A 19,268-nucleotide genomic window follows, 5' to 3' on the forward strand; every position below is an offset into this window, starting at 1 on the left:
AAGATATTTTATATCTCAAGAGTTTTATTTCCTGGTTAAATAAAGGTTAAATAATAATAAATAAATACATTTAAAAAAGGTACGCTCCATGCAATAAATGACCTTTATGAATATCATGGGTAATATCAAAACTAGAATATGGTTAGGGATTGGGATGAAATTTCCAGTGCCAGAAAAGAAAAAAAAAGATTAGTGGAACATAAGCTTGCTAAGTTCTAAACAAGAGCTTAAAATGCTGCTTCATCCTGCAAAGTCCTTAATCACTGAGTTAAGAAATCACCACTTTGGAGCTTTAGAGGCATGTGTGTGTGAATTAGTCTCACAGTCAACTCAAAACAATCAAAGAGTTAAAGCCATGAAACACGAGGGGTCAGAGTCAAGCAAAAACAGCAAGCAGCTGAATTAGATCCTTCTGATCAGCTTCTCTCAGAAAAGCTCTCTGCACATAGTTCAAGCAGGGCTGTTGACATTGTTTATATTTACTTATTTATCTTAAATGTTTAATTGTCTTTAAGCATCCACTAAGAAAAGAAGAAGAAAAAAAACCAGTCCATTACAATGTACAAACAAATCGGCCTGACAATAACAAACATGTTCTTCAGCAGTTTTACAGTCATTTTTAATGAAAATAAGATATGGTTGTAACCATGCTATACTATCGTGCTTGCTGCTCTCTCATATGTGACCCAAAGTTTTCTGTGAAGCCTTTCAATTCAATTCTCCAACAAAGAAACAGTAAACTTTACATCCAGGATGATAAATGACAGAGAACAGAAAAGGAATTTTATATGTTTTTCTTTTAAACTTGATATAATTGACTTTGATTTAGAACATAGTGATTAATTTACCTCAAAACATTTCCATTTGTTGTGTGTATTTAAATGTTGGGGTTGAAGGCTGGTAATAGTGTCCGTTTCAATCACTGCCCTAAATTCCATCATTTACACAGGGGTCTGTACAAGAGAGCTACTGTGAACACAAAAGTGAATGGGGCTTAGAGGCTGCTAAAGCAGACCTTTGACAGGTTATGTAGAAATATTAATTATATCCCATATAATCCGATTAGCATTGTGCAACCAGAGGGAAAATCTAGCAGTATAAATGCATGATCGCAGAGCCACTCAATAGCGGAATAGAAAATCACATAGTGGTCATGATGTATGAAAAACACCAGTAACTTCAAAAGTACAGGCTTTCTGGATAGTCAGAAAAAACAATGAAGTTGAGCTGCTTTCTTAAAGCAAGGATACACTAGGAAGTAATAATTACACATTTGCATTCATGGAGAAAAAAAAAGTTTTCCAAATATAATTTTCATGTTGTCTTCATCAAGCATCCCTTACATACCACAGTGAGAAATGCAGCTGTCTGATCAAATTGCACTGAACAGTTCAGCTGTACCCAAGCAAAGAATGGAAATGTTTTTCCAGTGGTTTGCAGTGGGCCAGACTCTAGTCTGCTTTGTTTCCTTTTCAGTTGTTTGGACCAGGTTTTACCTAAATATTTATGCATTGCTCCACTCGGTTCTGAGTATGGCTTTGATAGAGGATATCCAGTGACCACTAATTCCAAAATTACACAAATATTTCGTAATAATAAACAAATGACAAGAACTCATGAGCACACATACTCAAAAAAATCACTAAATATGTCATGCAAGATTTGCTTTAGACTCCAAACAAACACATCACTCATGTTAGAGCTCGTGTAATAAAAAATAAAATAACAAACAAACAAAATAAATAAATAAAGCCGCACATGCAGAGTGGCTAGGTGCAAAAACACAAGGCAGGCGTTTTGTCTTTGAATTTACAAACCATTAATGTGAATTCAGGTAAAGTGGGACACTTGTTGCCAAAAAAAATGGTTACAGTAACTGCAGCAGTGTATTTTTTACTTTTTATATGAATGTCACGTTGGAAATTTTTAATCCCCTTTCATGATTTAATTTAGCTTATTTTAAATGCCTTTTATCTTTAGATTATGTGTGGGGAAAAAAATATTGCCGTTTTTATAGCGGGAGTTGAAGAAATAGCAGTGACACATTACATCTTACCATTGATACAATGTACAGCATGCATTTACAAATCCAACTGTAGATAAATGAACACACTTGACTCCACCCACTCTGCGTTCGAACAAACTTTATTTACACTCAACCTCAAGAACAACCCGTCATTTCAAAACAAACGATATTAATAAACTCGGTAGGTATATATTATTGCAAGTATTTAAAATAGACGATGGTTTACATTTGTAGTAAAATGTTCAATAGTATATGTTCAACAATATATATATATATTTTACAAAAATGCTGAAATAAGATAATAGCCTCAGCCCGTTAATCCTGTATTAGAACTCAAGCTCTGCCGCAGAATGAACTAACGTTAACATAACCCGGTACTCTCGTATTCTGTCTGTGTTTTAACTGAAGGAATGCACATGCTGGAATTAAGAAGTATTTTTAGAGCAGCGTTTCACTTCATTTTTATTGACAAAATACAGTCGGTGTAACCTATACCGGTCGTTAGCTGGCTGGCTAACCTTGTTTTGGTCACGCTCACATCAAGCGCGTTCATTTGTCGGGCATCTGGCATGTGTTGTTTACCAGGATTAGGGCTTTTTCAAACGTGCATGGTTTAATTTCCAGCATGAAATCTGCTATAATACAGTAATGATATTCATGAAATCGTCAGCTGGGGGTTTATAGTATTGTTGTTAGTGATGGTTGTGAGGTTATAGTATCAAACAGGGGCACAAAAGTCACAGCCTTTCAAATGATTAACAAATAAGACACGAGTTACAGTTGTTTATATGAGCTGTAGTGTGTCAAATCAGATTGTTCACATATTTAAACTAATGTATTTTTTTTTTCCCCAGGCACAAAAGATCCATTCTGCAGGAGAGCTAAACAATCATCCACTTACTATAAGGGTTTAATTTCTATTTAAGAAAAAAGGCTATAGTAGCTTCTTTTGGAATATCACAGATTCTGAGTGGCCAATGGCTTCAGAGGAGATGGAAGGTTTGTGCCCATTACCAGAGGTGACGGGGATCAAGGTGGAGCCATCCGTCAGCGTTGGATCAGCAGACGACAGCAACTCACAGAACGCCATGGGCATTAAGTTTATATTACCCAATCGCTTTGACATGAACGTGTGTTCGCGCTTTGTGAAGTCACTGAATGAGGAAGATAGTAAAAATATCCAGGACCAGGTGAACTCGGATCTGGAGGTGGCCTCTGTGTTATTTAAAGGTAAAGCTAATAAATGGAGCAAAGTTACCTTTTCTCACTGAATATAATTGTCAGAAAAGTATTTAAAATATCCTGTTTTCTTTCTCTCTCTCTCGCTCTCTCTCTCTACAGCGGAGTGTAATATTCAAACATCTCCCTCACCTGGGATTCAGGTTAGGCATGTGTACACGCCATCAACCACCAAACACTTCTCTCCGATAAAGCAATCCACCACGCTCACCAACAAACACCGTGGAAATGAGGTCTCATCCACACCTTTGCTCGTTCACTGTAAGTCTTCTCATTTCATTTGGCAAGACTGGCCTCTGATATTTGTTAACCTACTCTTTAAAACAATAACCATTTTTTTTTTCTCGTTTCTAGCACTGTCTATACATCAGTTGGCAGCACAAGGAGAGATGGTGTTCTTAGCCAGTCGAATAGAACAAGGCTAGTTTGTTTGTAAAATTCATGTGACGCAATTTGGTCTTACTACATATTGTTCAAAGTTTGGGGTTGAAAATGTTTTTAACGTTTCTTATGCTCACCAATGCTGCAGTTATTTGATCAAAAATACAATAAAACAATAATACTGTGAAATATGATAAGAATTTAAAATGTTTCAATATATTTTAAAAGTATTAATAGAAAAGCTGAATTTTCTGCAGCCATTACACCAGTCTTCAGTGTGACATGATCCTTCAGAAATCATTTTAATATGCTGATTAGGTGCTGAAGAAATATGTTAATTCATTATCAATGTTGAAAATTAGTTCTGCATCTAAATATTTTGATGGAAACTGTGATTTTTTTTTTTTTAGATTAAGTTTATTGTAGCATTACAAATGTTTTTATTGTCACTTTTGACCAAGTTGATTTTTTTGCTGAATAAAAGTATTTATTTTAGAAACAAAACAGAAGCATTTGACTGACCTCTAAACAGTAGTGTAGTTTTAACTGTATATCTAGTTCTATATAATGTCTAAAATTATGATAAATGAGGAGTTGACCCTTACCTTCCTGTTTCTCTTTGAATTAGAGTCTGTAATAAACCTGCAGGATGAAGAGGGATTCACCCCACTGATGTGGGCAGCAGCTCATGGACAGATCGCTGTAGTGGAGTTCTTGTTACAGAGTGTGAGTGCATCATACACACTCACTACATTTTTCCTTCAGTGTTGTCTGTTTAACTGTAGTCCAAAACTACCTGCACAAAGCTATCAGTTAGCATTCATTTTTGTGTCAGTGATCAGTTGCTGCCATCTGTTTCACTGGATTTTTTAAATTCTTTATTCTGTCAGCTCTTTCATTCTTTCGAAATTTTATCTAAAAGACTTGAAAGAATCACATGACACACAAAGCAGAAGTAAAATTCTATAGCTGAATCTCCAGGTACTCCCAACTCTTTCCTTTCAGGGTGCAGATCCTCATCTCTTGGCCAAGGGAAGAGAGAGTGCACTGTCACTGGCCTGCAGTAAAGGGTACACGGATATTATCAGAATGCTTATCGACTGTGGAGTTGATGTCAACGAGTATGATTGGGTAAGCAGTCACAACACTGATTCCTGAATCTAAATCTATGACCTGGGAATGACAATCTTGTGTCAGTGACTAGGGACCTATGCCAAATTAAGCTGGTAGTTTTAGAGCAATGCAAATGGATGTGAAAGGTTTATTGAGTAGGAGTAATTTTATTTTCTGTTATTGTTATATGGCGTGAATATATTTCTCACTATGACTTGAACCTTGCACTCTGAGGTGTAGTAGCCAGAATCAATGTTTGTTTAAGCAAAAAACTGATTTGCACTTAAGGCAGTGTTTATTTATTTCCAGAATGGTGGCGCTCCGTTACTCTATGCAGTGCATGGTAATCATGTTCGCTGTGTGGAAATCCTCTTAGGTAAGAGGCTTACTTTTAATTTATTTCATTTCACTGCAATGCAATCCAGCATGTAGGTATTCTTCATAGGTTTGGTTAACTGTTAATATTACTTCTGATCACTGGACAGAGAGTGGAGCTGACCCAACCATGGAGTCTGACTCTGGGTTCAATGCGATGGACATGGCTGTGGCAATGGGACACCGAAATGGTAAATATAACATGATTACCAAAAGTGTTAAATAAATACTGTCATCAAACTTAGCTTTCTTAAGACATGAGTGTTTAATTAAGTGTAAATAATATTAAGACTATTATACCTGTTTTGTGTTGGTCTTATTATTGTGATTCTTCATATTGTTTTCTAGTCCAACAGGTCTTGGAGGCTCATCTTCTGAAGCTTCTACAAGGTATCAAAGAATAACCGTAGCAACTACAAGAATTATAGTGAATATTTAAGTGTTATCAGTGTTCAGTGTGATGACGTGGACAATACCATTTGACGTTTGCAGAACACACTTTATATGAAGTTAATTGTGTTGAAAATGCAAATGCGCAGATCAAAAACACATGGCACATGATGACATCAGAACTTCACCATTTTGAATCTACTGATATATATGTGGTTTTTATTCAGTGTGATGTGTTTTAGGTCATCTTTACCTACTTTCAATGTGTACTTGAAAAGATATTTATTTTGCCATTTAATGCAAAAATAAGCTGCTTTACTTCACATTAAACACTTGTATTATGAATGGTTCATAAAACAAAGTAAATCTAAATATGGGCACTTTAGAATCAGTCAAGTGGAAAAGAACATGGTGAAAACAAGGTTTACAGTAACAATTTACAGATTTTTTGACTTTGGTTTGCCCTCTTTTAATGTAAGTTTTGTGCTTAAACACTGTAAATAAACCTTAATTTATACTGAAGGATGTGCCTGACTTATGTCTGGAAAAACAACTCATTTAAAAACTGCCTTAGAAGTAGAAATCCACTGCATTTCTAATATGAGTGTTCAAGTTATGTACTAATCCCTTAGGAATTATCTTAATTGTGGTTGAAAATGACTTGCTTCAAGTCAACAGCATGGAGTGACCTCAACCCCAATTAAAACAAAAAGACAAAAAAAGTATTTAGTAAGCCTTTTGTCAATAACAAATGTTTATTTCCAGATGTTGATTCAGACAGGCTCCAAATGAGTGAGCCCCAGTAACAGGGAAGGTGGAGGCAACGATGGCTTCGTGGACATCACAAGCAAACACACACACTCGTAAAACTGTGCGTGAACTTGTGTGGTACAATCAATCTCACACTCTCAGCTTGGACACATGAGGGTCACATCAGTGCACGAAATAGATAAAGGAGATTCAGGGATGCAATATATTTATAAAAGAAAAAAAAAAAAGTCCCACAAGTCTCCGCTGAGACCAGAGATTTCAAACGTCTTTCCTTCCCATGACGTTAATTTGCCTCATTCTTTGAAGCCTCATCAAAATTCTCCACAAGGTCTGCAAAGAGAGAAAACAAGGATTCGATAATTCAAAACCAGCTCTACCTGTAGTCAATGACAATTCAAAGGGTCTTAAACTGGAAACGGATTTATGAAGAAACACTGGACATCTAATAAATGTGAGAGTGACAAACTAAATCTCATCTTTATGAAACAATCTGTGAATGTTTATAGAAACATGATCTGAAAAGGCAATTTCTGTGCTTCTCTCTCACTTGTGTGCCCATGTGTGTAAGTAATTTCCATAGAGAACATAAACGAGCACTGGGGGACTGAAAAGTCCACAGCTGTAAAAATTAAACCAAGAGGATCAAAAGCAGGTTGCCTTTTAGGAGATGAAATCTAAAAAAAAGTAACATCAACTTTTCTGCCTCGGGGCATCAGAATGGAAATCACTAACAGAAGGCTGGAGTTTGTTTTCAGAGGGGACAGAAAAGGTTGAATCTCAGTAATAGGCACAATGGCACAAGCTGTTAACCCTTTTTGTCATCAAACGGGTGAGCTAATTTTGCAGTGTTGGAGGTGTAATCATACTGTACATGTGCGAGACTTGGGTTACTAACTGGAGTTTGCTCAGGCAGGAGAACTGGGGAATTGTAATGGCAACCGCATGTGTCTGAACCCCTCTCTTTCAAAAGAAAAGCAAACCGAGCTTTCAGTGCTCATAAACAATAGAGGAGATTTTAAACACTTGTACATGATGACAATGCAAAAGCCAAGACAACCTGCTGAAACCTTCCTTTTTTGGACATTTCCACACCACAAGATGAGATCCTGCCCTAGCGTAAGCAAGCGTGCTTTGCTTACATTACCACATGCACAGAAACCCATATGGTAATAATTGTGGAGCTCAAGCTAGGAGGCATATAAAATGCAGGAATAATAGAAAATGTAAGCAAATAATCTTATGGTACATGTTGTGACTTAAAATATGAGAGCTGATTGTTTAAAAATAAAAAGGAAATAGGGACAAAAAAAGATCAGAGCAACATACTGACCTGGAACTTCGTCATCATCTTCCTCTCCACCAGCTACCGGTGGCTTTCCATCACCAGCTGAAACAAATTGGAGAAAATCTTATAATAATGTATAAACATTCACCTTTTTAAACAATACATTGTTAGTTGGAGATTCAGAGCATTTACACTCATCAATTACAATGATAACACTAACTACAAGAGAGACTACAAAATATAATTTCCATAATGACAGGGCTAAACATGCATATGTTATGGGAACCATTGGCTCAGATTAATAATAAGCCCTAGAAGAGCAAGAAATATCACTCAGGATTAAAAGCCTTCAAAAACATTAGCCAAAATAAGAAGAAAAAAAAACAAAAAACAGGTCAAACAAGAAATAATTCTCTTTATATTAGAGTAGATTCTGCATGTAAAATAATTAGTCTTGCTTTGGTCCAAGGTTTCCCAAACTAGGGTTAGTGAGTTAATAAAAACTAAGTTAAAAATAAAAACAATATTTCCCAAACTGCGTTTTGCAAGCATTGACTAAATCAATGTAAGATTTAAATATTAAATATACAAACACACACGCTTACAAAAAAAAAAAAAAATTGTTTACATGTGATTTGACCATTAACCAACCTCAAAAATACGACAACATGTGAATGTGGTGTTATATTTTTGCAATCCTAACTTATTCTCAGGGAGTACTTAGGGCTGCACGATTAATCGAAATGAGCCATCACGCCTATCATGCTTCTCTGACAAGCCGCTTCTTCGGCTTTTGTCGTGGTACTGCAGGTTACACCAGCAACATGCCTGTGGACACTGCAGACTAGTGGTTTGCATGTGTTCTGCATGTCTACGCGGACAGCGACGCAGAAGTATAAATGAAAACTGACGCATAGCCATACGGCGTAAGTCCAACACAGAAGTATAAAATCAGCCTTTATTATAATAAAGTATATAATAATGCAATGCTAATCGACATAGCTTTTATAACTGCTTAGAATACGATGAAATGTTGCATGCCTTACTCTGTGTGAGAAGCCACATCATCTCACAGAAGGATTTATTTCAAACACTCGACTGACGTTATGAAGTGAGTTGAGTAAAAACATGTTATTAAATGTGGTATTTTCACATGCTTACAGATGGAGCAGCATTTACAACACAGAGCCGTAGTTCACTGACAAGCTACACAAACAGCTTTCATAATCGCAGAATGATTTCTTCGATTTCATAATCTCACGATTAAATCGTCTGCGATTATGAACACGATTTTGCATAGCTTGTCAGTGAACTACGGCTCTGTGTAGTAAATGCTACTTCATCTGAGAGCACGTGCTGGAGATTTACTACTAATCACAGAACCAGGTTTACTGACAAGATGTGCATGACAATCACATTCAATTAATCGTGCAGCCCTAGGAGTACTTTAGAAAAATATTTCAGGTCAAAGAGGTTCGGCTGACAAAAAAAAAGCTTATGAATTCTTCCTTTGCACTCTCAGTCTAGGCTTAAATGACCAGCTAAAAGTCTATTTTAAAGCATACTCTCTAGGAACAGACCAGCAGCAAAGAAACACCCCTCCCCCAAAACATGCTTACACCTGTTAGCAACACACAAGGGACTGTCACTTCATGAGGTTAGTTAGTTCACTAGCTGCTTGCTGCATAAAATCAACACAAATCAATAAAATGTGACACACTGTCTCTGAATAATTCTGTCCATGTGCAATCTGACCCATTTTCAAGAACTGAACACACCTTGTTTGGGCAGGGCCTCTGCAAGTCTGCGCAGACTGGTCAGGCTGTCAGCACCCAACTGGTTGAGGATAGAGGGCAGCATCTCTGTCAGCTGCTTGGTCTCGGCGTGGCCTGTGATGGTGAAGGTATTGGCTGCCAGTGAGGCCTGCACTTTGGGATTATTGAAGTGGATTACCGTGCCCTGGTTTGTGAACATGTTCACCTGCAAAGCAATAGTGACAGTTGAAAGACCAAAGTGTACATGGAAAGAGATTATTTTAGACATTTGTAAATACAGAATGTGTGTATTCAGCCGAAACCAAACCTTACCTCCTCAATGCCAGAGATGTTATTTACTCCCAATTTCTTCAGGGAGAACTGAAGCTTTTTGTCATCGGCAGTGGCCGTTCTGTGGACCACCTTCTTCTTTCTGCGGGCTGTACCCTATCAAAACAAAATACCATTAATGTGTCTGTGGGGAACTACACTTACTTGACCAAACAGTTATGAGGTAAATGCACATTAACCAAATTACATTGGGGTTTTTGCTTTATAAGCCCTTACCTTTCCACCGATGCGGACTTGTGCCTGCAACTTGGCTAATTTCTCCTGGTTCATTATCGTTTCTTTCATCTGTAAGACACACAGAAGGATGTTAATGAAAGTGTGAATTTAAAGCACGAATGAGTTGCAGGGGTGCGGTCTGAATGACACATTCAGAGAACCAACTTCTTATTAGTCCACAAGAAAACTTAAACACACGCATGCACAGCCATCAGTAAATCGCCCAGCTCACGCTCTTGCTCATTTTCAAACGCACAGAACATATCAGAAACGACTTTTATTTGCGGTGAAGCGGCTAATTAAAGGAGCTGGTTGTCAGGCCTGTTGAGCAAGAGCGACCGATTGACTCAAGCCAAGTCGGGTAACATTAGTTTTTACACCCGCAACGTAACGCTTCCAGGCTGACACTATTATGCAGCCATTTAACGTTTTAAATACAAAACAATGCGACGGGATTTCTCTCTGAATAAACAGATGCTCTTGGTCCACAAAGAAAACCGTTAGCCAATTTATGACTCTAAACGCTGACGGAAAAGTCGTAACAAATGAAAACTACATTAGCATTCGGTTTATAAGTATAAATTTAAAAACATCATATAAACGGATCGCGTGTGGAGGCTCGTGGAGTTTGTTTGCAGTGAGCTAGCAGGAGTGCTAATCTCACGCGCTCTCAGGTCTGGGTCTCTCCCAGCAGGGCCGAGTCTCACCCGAACCTATTTAGGCATCTTTCCGCGGGTGATTCCTACAAAACACCAGCCGCGATGGGTAAATAATGTACTTATTTACCTTGAGCCTCGGAACCAGGAGTGGTTGTGCAGGAAATAGAGTATTTTAGAGCTCCTCACTGACCTGCACGCTAGCAGCAACCACACGCGGAGAGCAAGATGGACGCGAGAGAGGATGACGGAAGTGACGACAGGGCTGAAATGCGACGCGGTGGGCTGGATCCAGAAACCATTCCTGCCCACCCTGCACTAGTCTGGGCAAGAACAGTGCTCAACCAGCGCAGTCGGGTCTCTTTTGTGCGACATTTGTGTAAGGATGTAAGGCAAGTTTAACTTATATTAAACACAACACAATATTGACCATAAATAATGTCGTTCCGATACGTTGTTTGTGTGAAAACTTGATATTGAAACCCTGGCCTCTGATGTAGTTTAATAACTCTGTTGAGATATGTTGACGCCTCAGGTCAATATGCAATCTCAAAGCAATATGCTTTTTATAAGCGTTAATAACATCTGTTAGTAGTCTTATTTGATGGTAGATTTTATTGCTTTGTGGAAAATTAATTAAATCAATTAAAGTGTAGTATTTATAGCTGTGGAACAATATTTACACACTTTGTTCCGTTATAAATGCTGACGGGCATTATTCTTGGTCCCATATAGGACCCATATAAGTCTTCAAGATAAGACTATCAATTATTTTACTAATAGTAGGCTTAATAGCTACAATATTATATATAAACAACCAGGCATATCTTTCAGGGATATATACGTGAACTTTTAGAGGCAGCGTGATTTGGGATAGGTTACTGGAAAACGAGATAAGTGTATTCTGCATCGATAATAACAACCACAGTTCAGCTGTTGGTGTTACATATTTAGATATGAATAAATAAATGTATCAATAATCTTATATCAGAATATATGTTCACACTTTGTGAAATTGCAGATGTCAGAACACCTCAGAGAATTATACGAGGTAGAATCGGCGAGCTTTTTCCATGTGGATGCAAATCTAGAAATAATTTACGTCTGTGTCTAACTAAACGTTCGGTGGGGCAGCGGAATATTTTGGAATAAATGATTTTTCCACTTACTCGAAATATAAGAACACGCAACCTAACTGAAACATATTTTAAAAGCCTACTGGTATAGTTATTAGGCTATGTCACATTTAAAACATTACTTCTAGTTGGAGAGCAGTAGGATTTTTCAAGCACTTTCGAAACGAACACATAGGTCTACCCATTATAACTTTAAACAGGTTTCATTTCGTGCATATGAAATTAATTGTAGAGCACGTGCGAATCCCTGCAGCTTTTATACAGTTGTCACCAAGAGCAGCCGTGGCAGGGAAGTGCTTTCATGGTACCCCGTGGCACGGAAAGCGCCTGCTCACCCCTCAATGACTAGAAACACTTTAGATGTGGTTAAACCACAAATACAAGCCCTGACCCGGCTCACTGCGCCCGGCTCTCGTTCACTCTCACACGCAGAATAATTAAGCCTGCACAGCCAACAGGAACATCACTGCCTGTTATTGTGACGTCCTGATCTGGATTTCGCGTACTGTCCTCCTCAATCAATAAGCTATAGGCCTACAATCCAACACCGAGTCGACAAAATATTTTAACTACTGATTATATTTTACAAACTTTTTCTTTTTTTTTATAAAATGTAATGCATTTAAACAATTTGTTCTGTTTAATTGAGCTCATTTATATGCATTGCTTGTTCAGGGTTAATATTATAATGTCCTGACCTGCTGAAAGTTTTTGCTGTTACTGTTGGATAAGCTGAAACGATACAGTAACTGCATTTGTCTTTAATGTAGCTAAATATTTTTGTATAAAGATTTAAAATAGTCTCTGCTAACATATCGTTTTGCTTTCGCTAAAATAGGCATGATTGCCTTTTGACTGAACCCACATAGCCTATAGTAGCCTATACATAGCTAGGCCACGCTTTTTATTAATCCTGCATCGCCATTTACAACTTTTGATATTTGAGTTAAACCTATGATTTTGGAATAACAATGTTACACAATATCAAGACTTTTTTTTTTTCTTTTCTACATCCACAAGGCAAATACTGCAAAAATACATAGAAAAAAATGAACCGGCCACATTAATTAAAGATTGATTAAAGAACTGTTTTGTTGCAGAAGCTTTGATTATGGAAATGTTTTTAATATTAGGCTATGTATATAAATGTGATTATAAATATTATTGAGTTGTCAGTCAGATTATTCCTAAATCAACCACAATAAATTACATCAACCCAGACTTGCAAGACAACTGAATGTTTAAAACATTTGTATAGCTAGAATTTACATGAACATGGTAAACAGATTTAAAGTGGCGTCAGTATCATCTAAACTGCCGCGAGATGGCACTCTCACAGCCCTTAATAAATGCTGGATGAAGTAAATATATGTTAAATACACAAGCCTGACCACATGAGTTACCATAAAACGGCCATCAAACCGGACCAGATGTTTTTGCAATCATACAAAAATACCCACTGCATCCTCCAGAACCAACATGGAACTGTAATAAAAAAAGAGGAAAAGATAATTCATTTTGAGAAGTTCGGAAAGACCTTTATTTTATGTCGGGTAGCTACACGAGTTCCTGGGTCAGCGTTGTGTGTCTTTTGGACAAGATCATTTTCATCACTCCTACCACAAGTTGTTTTAGCATCCAACTTTATATGCAATTTCTCTTATGTTTTTGTTTTTCTTTTAATTGGCAGAGCGAGTCGACTCTAACTGGCAGATTGAGCTTTTTGACTGATACTGTTTTTTAGTTTAGGGCCACAAAATTATTAGTAAACTAAAGCTTTTATTATTATTATTATTATTACAGTCAATAATAATAATAATGAAGTGAAGATATTATGGCATTAATAACTATTATTATATTTAATAATTGTTTATTCTCAACGCAGCTTTATTTATAGCACCAATAAAAACAACGACTGTTGACAAAGGTGCAGTACAATTAATCAAATATCAACAACATTAACACTCAGAACAACATAAACTACAGCACAGAGCAGGGCTAACACTGCACAATTAACTACAGTTAAAAGCCAGAGAAAAAAGATGGGTTTTGAGATTGGCTGTAAACTCATTCAGTGTTAGAGGCAGCTCTAATAGAAACCGGTATCTGTTCCAGAGTTAAAACAAATAATACATTAATGAAAACAGCACAAACCAATAGGCCTTTTAAGTCTTTAATGCAATGTTTGTAAGTGCGTTGTTAATCTCAACAATTAGGTTTCACACTTGATACCCTTTCTATTCAATACTATTTAGGCTCACTTTGTAAAAACAAACGTGGGGAAGCAAACAAAAAGAAAAAAGACAGACACTAAAAACAATTTAAACAAACACTGTACAATTTAGTATTTTTATACAAACAAACAAATAAATATATAAAAAACAAATAAATAAATAAAAACTTCTATTTTAATACTGTTTTAATCCTGTTTATAGGTATTTAATTATGATGAGATTCTATTTTAGTTGTGTTTTTTATTGCAGCATTAACATTTTCATGAACCTTTTAATGCTTTAATTTAGTGCTTTAATTATTGTCATATATTTGGTCCCTTTGTTTTAATTGAGCCCTGTTTGCACGTTGGATGCTTATCATTTTGAAGCCTCATGTGTCAGTTCACTGTTACACCCATTTTTTCTTAATGTGTAAAATCATGACAGTTCAGAAACGTCCAATATTTCAGATATGCTACTTATTTAACATTATAATAAAATAAAAAGGACCAGATACCAATTGCGAATATTAATTATCAATATTAATATGACAATGTTGGCCTCTCGGAATAGGGCACGCGCGCCTGTGCCCTGCTTTTTCGCAAGCTAGAATGCGCTTTCGTGATCCGCGTGACTGATACGAGTCAACAGCTGCCTCTTTTTTTCCATTACTAATGGCTCGCGGATGATCTAGTGCACTCCCGTGTCACGCAAACTGCGATGCGTACTGAGGCAGACATGGAACGAATGTTTTTGAAGCATTTCTGCGATCATCAAAATCTGTTATGTCCACATTAAACGTCATGCAGCTGAACGGACACTACACAGTGTTAAAAAAAATATTATGGGTTTCATTCTAAAAGGAGAAATATAACAATAGCAGGGAGGATCCTACCATAACGACGTGCTTAATTCGCTGAGCTTCTTACATCTTTGAGTCAGTAGGCTTTTAAAGAAGACAGCAGCATTTCACCCAGGAGAGGAAAATTCCCACTAAACCATTGGAATAAGCGGCGGTGACCGGTAAAGATGCAGATGAACCTCACAGGTCTTTAGATTATTTTACAAAGACTGATATTTTTTTTTATCTCTTCAATAGCAGCGGTGACGCTTGGTTGTCATGTGATCAGCGAGCTGGTATAAAGCGCATGGAAAGGTCCGCCCTCTTTGGAATCCTGGTCTGGCCTTTAGGAGGGTCTCCCCAGATAGAATAAGCGTGTGTATGTTGGGATTTGGCCGATCTCTTGACTCCGTGCCGACAGTAATCCATTAAAATCCTATGGCACTGGTGACACACTGGCACGTCCTCTCCGCCTCTCCCAGCTCTGCTCGGCGCGTCTTATGAGTTCCCTCGAATCGAGAGCGCAGGTAACACGCAGGCTCAGCACACGCAGCGCTTTTCCGCCGTAGTCCATCAGGGACCCGAGAGAGCCATGACTTTGAGCTCCGAGATGTCGGATGCGTCTGTGCTCTCGGAGGAGACCGACATCGACGTGGTTGGAGAGGGAGATGATGGTGACGGCCACACGCGCTCCTACGTGGACGAGGTGGCTCAGATGCACGACGAGATCCTGCTCAGTGGTTCGCCGTCTTGTGTAGATGCCTCCGCCGCACGGGACCCCTACAAGCCAGCAAGTAAAAACACCCTGGTGAAGCCCCCATACTCCTACATCGCACTCATCACCATGGCAATCCTCCAGAGTCCCAAGAAGCGACTGACACTCAGCGAGATCTGTGACTTTATCAGTAACAGATTTCCGTACTACCGGGAAAAGTTCCCAGCTTGGCAGAACTCTATCCGGCACAACCTGTCGTTAAACGACTGCTTCGTCAAGATACCACGGGAGCCCGGGAACCCCGGTAAAGGCAACTACTGGACACTGGACCCAGAGTCCGCCGACATGTTTGATAACGGGAGCTTTCTACGCCGCCGGAAACGCTTTAAGCGCCAGCAGGCGCCTGAACTTCTCCGCGAGCACGGAGGCTTTCTCCCCGCGGCAGCAGCGTATGGTTACGGACCTTATGGTTGTGGATATGGTCTGCAGCTTCAGTCTTATCATGCGCATTCTGCACTCCTCGCCTTTCAGCAGCAGCAGCAGCATCCGCCGCCGCCCCCCTCGTCCCGCCATCCTCACACCGGAACTCTCATCCCCGCGCCTTCCCTCATGCCAACCACTACGGACCTCACCCGTTCCCGCTTCTATCCTCCTTTAAGTCCCGGGCTTTCTTCCCCCATACAGACTGCGGCTAAGTCCCCGGTTCACCGTTCACCCTTCTCCATAGACAGCATTATCGGGAGCTCTTTAAGCCCCACGCACTCGCATTGTGCCTCACGGACTTCCCCGGTGGTCCCGGTGCTTCCGCCGTCCCTCGCATCTCAACACTCCTCAAACCCACTACCGGGAGTATTGCACGGACCGACGTCTTTACACGAAACCTACGCAAACCGGATTGTCAGTGGCACTAGCCGCTGTTAATTTTTTTTTTTTTTTTTTAATTAAACATCACATTTTAAAGCGATACTCCTGTGTTTAAGGTAGGATTATTTTTGTATTGTTTTGTTACACACAGCTGAATGGTGGACATTAACACGTTCGTGCCTATATTCAAGCTGTGAAATATAAAATATATCTAGGCCTATATATATTTATGCTAACATTTAAGTTCTAACTAATTTCCGCTCCCACGAACTTTTTGCTGTCGATGTGATTGTGGTAATCACTGCATAGGGCGTCTCAGGACAACATTTTTTTTAAACGGACTATAAAATAAATTGTCAAATATCTACAATGATAAACAAATGTTTTCTAGTTTGGCAAACTGATTTTCTTATTTGTACTTTGTAATGAACATTCACAAGAGTGAAAATCGAGCATTTTTTATACAACGTGTAGCCTACTTCTCAGTAGCCTAAAAAATGTACATTCGTTGATGTTGTATAGCTACTCGGAGTGTGATATTTTTTACACGGTCTGTTTTTCATTAATAATAAATATTGTTTTGCAAAATAAGATGGAGTGGAAATTACCTCATTGATAGTCTCAATAGCTTTAAATGCTAATAAAATAATATTACTCTACTATCTGCCTCTGAAATCAGGTGATCACTTTGTCTTGGTCCTCTTGTATCCTGAAAACAAACACAACTAGCACAGGATTAAAATGCATAAATGTAGCCACTAACTATATACTGCAACTGTTACCTTCGGGAGTCATTTAAGACATTAAAAAAAACAACAAGAAGACCAACGAGGACAAAATTCACAGCACAATATATATATATATATATATATATATATATATATATATACATATATATATATATATATATATGCTGTGAATTTTGTATATCTTGTTGTTTTATTAATGTCAAATAAAACAACAAGAAGACCAACGAGGATATATATATATATATATATATATATACAACATATATACACACACACACACACACACACACACACACACACAAACACACAAGAGGTTGTGCAGTTCAGTTCGTGGGTCAGTGATTGCAGTTATTGCTGTTGTAGCATCTGATGGCGTCATGCACTGCTTGAGGAAGAATCGACTGTGAGAGACAGACACACACACAGATATTACATTTTACACCAGCAAAAGAATAAAAAGAAGTCACTATGACACACAAACACACACACACAGAGAGGGAGCTAGTGGAGGACCAGTTGAACCCTAATGTAAAAGTTATTATGGGAGCTGTGTTGAATTGACAAGCAGCACCAAGAGTATTTAGTCTCAGCTTAATGACTAGATAAATATGCTTAGTATAAGACTTTTACTCCAGGATTATTGCGTTTGTGAAAAGATAGTAGCCTATACGCCTATGGCTGTCCAGTTTAACTGAGGCCTGTGACAGAACGACTTTGGTCATCTTATTTTAGAAGAAAATCTGAAAGGTTTTGGTGCTCCGACACTCTTACGTATTTATCAATGAAATTACAATGTTTAGAACACTGTAAGAGAGTTAGGCTATGTGCTTGATTAAACGATGGCACGTTTATTTTCCTAAGCTTGAGCACAGTAATTTTGAATTCATATTTTGAGGAAATATATAATTTATAAAAAATGAAAAACCTCATAACGTGATTCTAAAATGACACTAAAATACTATAGATTATTTCGCCTATTCTGTAATTTATCTTACACTTTAAGTGATGCTCTTATATATTCTTAAATATTCTTCTTAATTTTTTTAAATTAAATAATCTGCATATTTCGCTCGATCAGTGTGATACATCGAAAGGCAGGCATATGTTTTTTTAAGAGGATAATGTGATTTTTCTTAGCCCGTAATTACATTATTGTTTTATTCACTTCTCACTAACAGACAACAGAAACTGCGATGTTGATTCCTCATCATGGCCTACATATCTCTATTTTGTTTCCCACATTTATCTCCATAATTACTCAGCGACAGCTCAGTGTCACTGGGGTGTTTCCCTGCCCAGGTCGGTGATAATCGGCGTGATTTGATCCAGCTGGCCCTGTCCATGGGAATAGCTATACTGCTCTAACTATTTTTCTTGTTGTCTTCTGCTGTCATTTGTGTGACCAGGATTCAACAGACTAGATATATTAAAAGAAATCGGTCAGTTTCACAGAGGGCGTGCATGTGTGTGGAGATGCCGAGGCCAGTTTGCTGAACTTCAGCAAATGCCACAGCCATCATAATCAACTGCTGTTGAGATGCTTATACGGGATAATGGTCTGTAATTATAGATAAACTTCTTAAAAGGGACGACAATTAAGACCACAATAGAAAATGTTTGAGACCAACCCAGATGAAAAATATTTAGGCAATCAAAGTGCACCACGGATGCGGTTTATAACTTGATGAAAAATAAAACCAGATTACCTATTTTTCTAAAGTTGTATTTGTCTGTGATTTTTGTGATCCTATATTGGAAATCTGGAGTAGCCTGTATCTGGATTGTACGCAGAGGAAATGTACAGTAGATACATAGTTCAGTAGGCCAATGGAGCAGGAAACGCTCGCACGCTTACTTGCACACAAATAGTGTAGTGCCACTATGATGTAACCATTGGCTGGAGATAAATGTGATGGGGTGAATACTCGCTTTTTCCCTCCAAACATTCATTCATTCATTCATTCAGACAACTTGTGACAACTCATAGATTAAATGCATGAAAAGGAACATTCTCCTAAAACAATTTGTATTAAATATTCCAAGGTAAAATTATTAGATAAAAACAAAAGTGCATGCATAAACAGATACAGTTTTATGAAATGAACGCACATGTAGCATCACTTATAATTCCTCCACTTTATTTTTAGACTGCTTCAGTGAGGTCCAGAGTTTATTTTGCGCATCCATTCAGAC

The 19,268-nt window shown here is 38.0% G+C and overlaps 3 protein-coding genes across 8 annotated transcripts; 2 read left to right on the forward strand and 1 right to left on the reverse strand.

Annotated features, from left to right (window-relative positions):
* The first annotated feature begins 2,108 nt into the window (after positions 1-2,108).
* LOC109084814 (ankyrin repeat family A protein 2-like) lies at positions 2,109-6,046 on the forward strand. 4 transcript variants are annotated; one of them, XM_042756362.1, is made up of 9 exons: positions 2,109-2,207; positions 2,990-3,256; positions 3,368-3,526; positions 3,620-3,685; positions 4,275-4,372; positions 4,652-4,777; positions 5,069-5,135; positions 5,245-5,325; positions 5,491-6,046. In XM_042756362.1, the coding sequence occupies exons 2-9, from the start codon at positions 3,004-3,006 to the stop codon at positions 5,571-5,573; spliced, it is 933 nt and encodes a 310-aa protein (XP_042612296.1). In that variant the 5' UTR covers positions 2,109-2,207; positions 2,990-3,003; the 3' UTR covers positions 5,574-6,046. The 4 variants fall into 4 exon arrangements, with proteins under 4 accessions (XP_042612296.1, XP_018955020.1, XP_018955023.1 ...); XM_019099475.2 differs by having other exon boundaries at positions 2,122-2,207; positions 2,881-3,256; XM_019099478.2 differs by having other exon boundaries at positions 2,123-2,207; positions 2,881-3,256; positions 5,483-6,046.
* Positions 6,047-6,260: 214 nt separating this feature from the next.
* On the reverse strand, positions 6,261-14,820 carry btf3 (basic transcription factor 3). 3 transcript variants are annotated; one of them, XM_042756363.1, is made up of 6 exons: positions 14,802-14,820; positions 9,902-9,970; positions 9,668-9,781; positions 9,359-9,560; positions 7,626-7,682; positions 6,261-6,625 (listed from the first exon to the last, which is right to left on the reverse strand). In XM_042756363.1, exons 1-6 carry the CDS (start codon positions 14,802-14,804, stop codon positions 6,579-6,581), a joined length of 492 nt encoding a protein of 163 aa, XP_042612297.1. In that variant the 5' UTR covers positions 14,805-14,820; the 3' UTR covers positions 6,261-6,578. The 3 variants fall into 3 exon arrangements, with proteins under 3 accessions (XP_042612297.1, XP_018955049.1, XP_018955057.1); XM_019099504.2 differs by lacking the exon at positions 14,802-14,820 and adding an exon at positions 10,751-10,900; XM_019099512.2 differs by lacking the exon at positions 14,802-14,820 and adding an exon at positions 10,688-10,823.
* A 268-nt stretch (positions 14,821-15,088) lies between these two features.
* On the forward strand, positions 15,089-17,121 carry LOC109084803 (forkhead box protein D1-like). The gene has a single exon (XM_019099461.2). It carries the CDS (start codon positions 15,340-15,342, stop codon positions 16,381-16,383), a length of 1,044 nt encoding a protein of 347 aa, XP_018955006.2. The 5' UTR covers positions 15,089-15,339; the 3' UTR covers positions 16,384-17,121.
* The last annotated feature ends 2,147 nt before the right edge of the window (positions 17,122-19,268 follow it).

Source organism: Cyprinus carpio, chromosome A5 (assembly GCF_018340385.1).
Source record: "Cyprinus carpio isolate SPL01 chromosome A5, ASM1834038v1, whole genome shotgun sequence".
Lineage (NCBI taxonomy): Eukaryota > Metazoa > Chordata > Actinopteri > Cypriniformes > Cyprinidae > Cyprinus > Cyprinus carpio.

Bases quoted from the DNA above. Each gene is read 5' to 3' on its own strand.
- LOC109084803 (XM_019099461.2), top strand. From the start codon at position 15,340: ATGACTTTGAGCTCCGAGATGTCGGATGCGTCTGTGCTCTCGGAGGAG.
- LOC109084814 (XM_042756362.1), top strand. From the start codon at position 3,004: ATGGCTTCAGAGGAGATGGAAGGTTTGTGCCCATTACCAGAGGTGACG. The intron at 3,527-3,619 runs GTAAGTCTTCTC...TCTCGTTTCTAG, and splicing joins CACACCTTTGCTCGTTCACT to CACTGTCTATACATCAGTTG. The intron at 5,326-5,490 runs GTAAATATAACA...CTAGTCCAACAG, and splicing joins GGCAATGGGACACCGAAATG to GTCTTGGAGGCTCATCTTCT.
- btf3 (XM_042756363.1), bottom strand. The intron at 9,782-9,901 runs GTAAGGGCTTAT...TTGTTTTGATAG, and splicing joins AAGTCCGCATCGGTGGAAAG to GGTACAGCCCGCAGAAAGAA. The intron at 6,626-7,625 runs GTCAGTATGTTG...CTCTCTTTGCAG, and splicing joins AGATGATGACGAAGTTCCAG to ACCTTGTGGAGAATTTTGAT.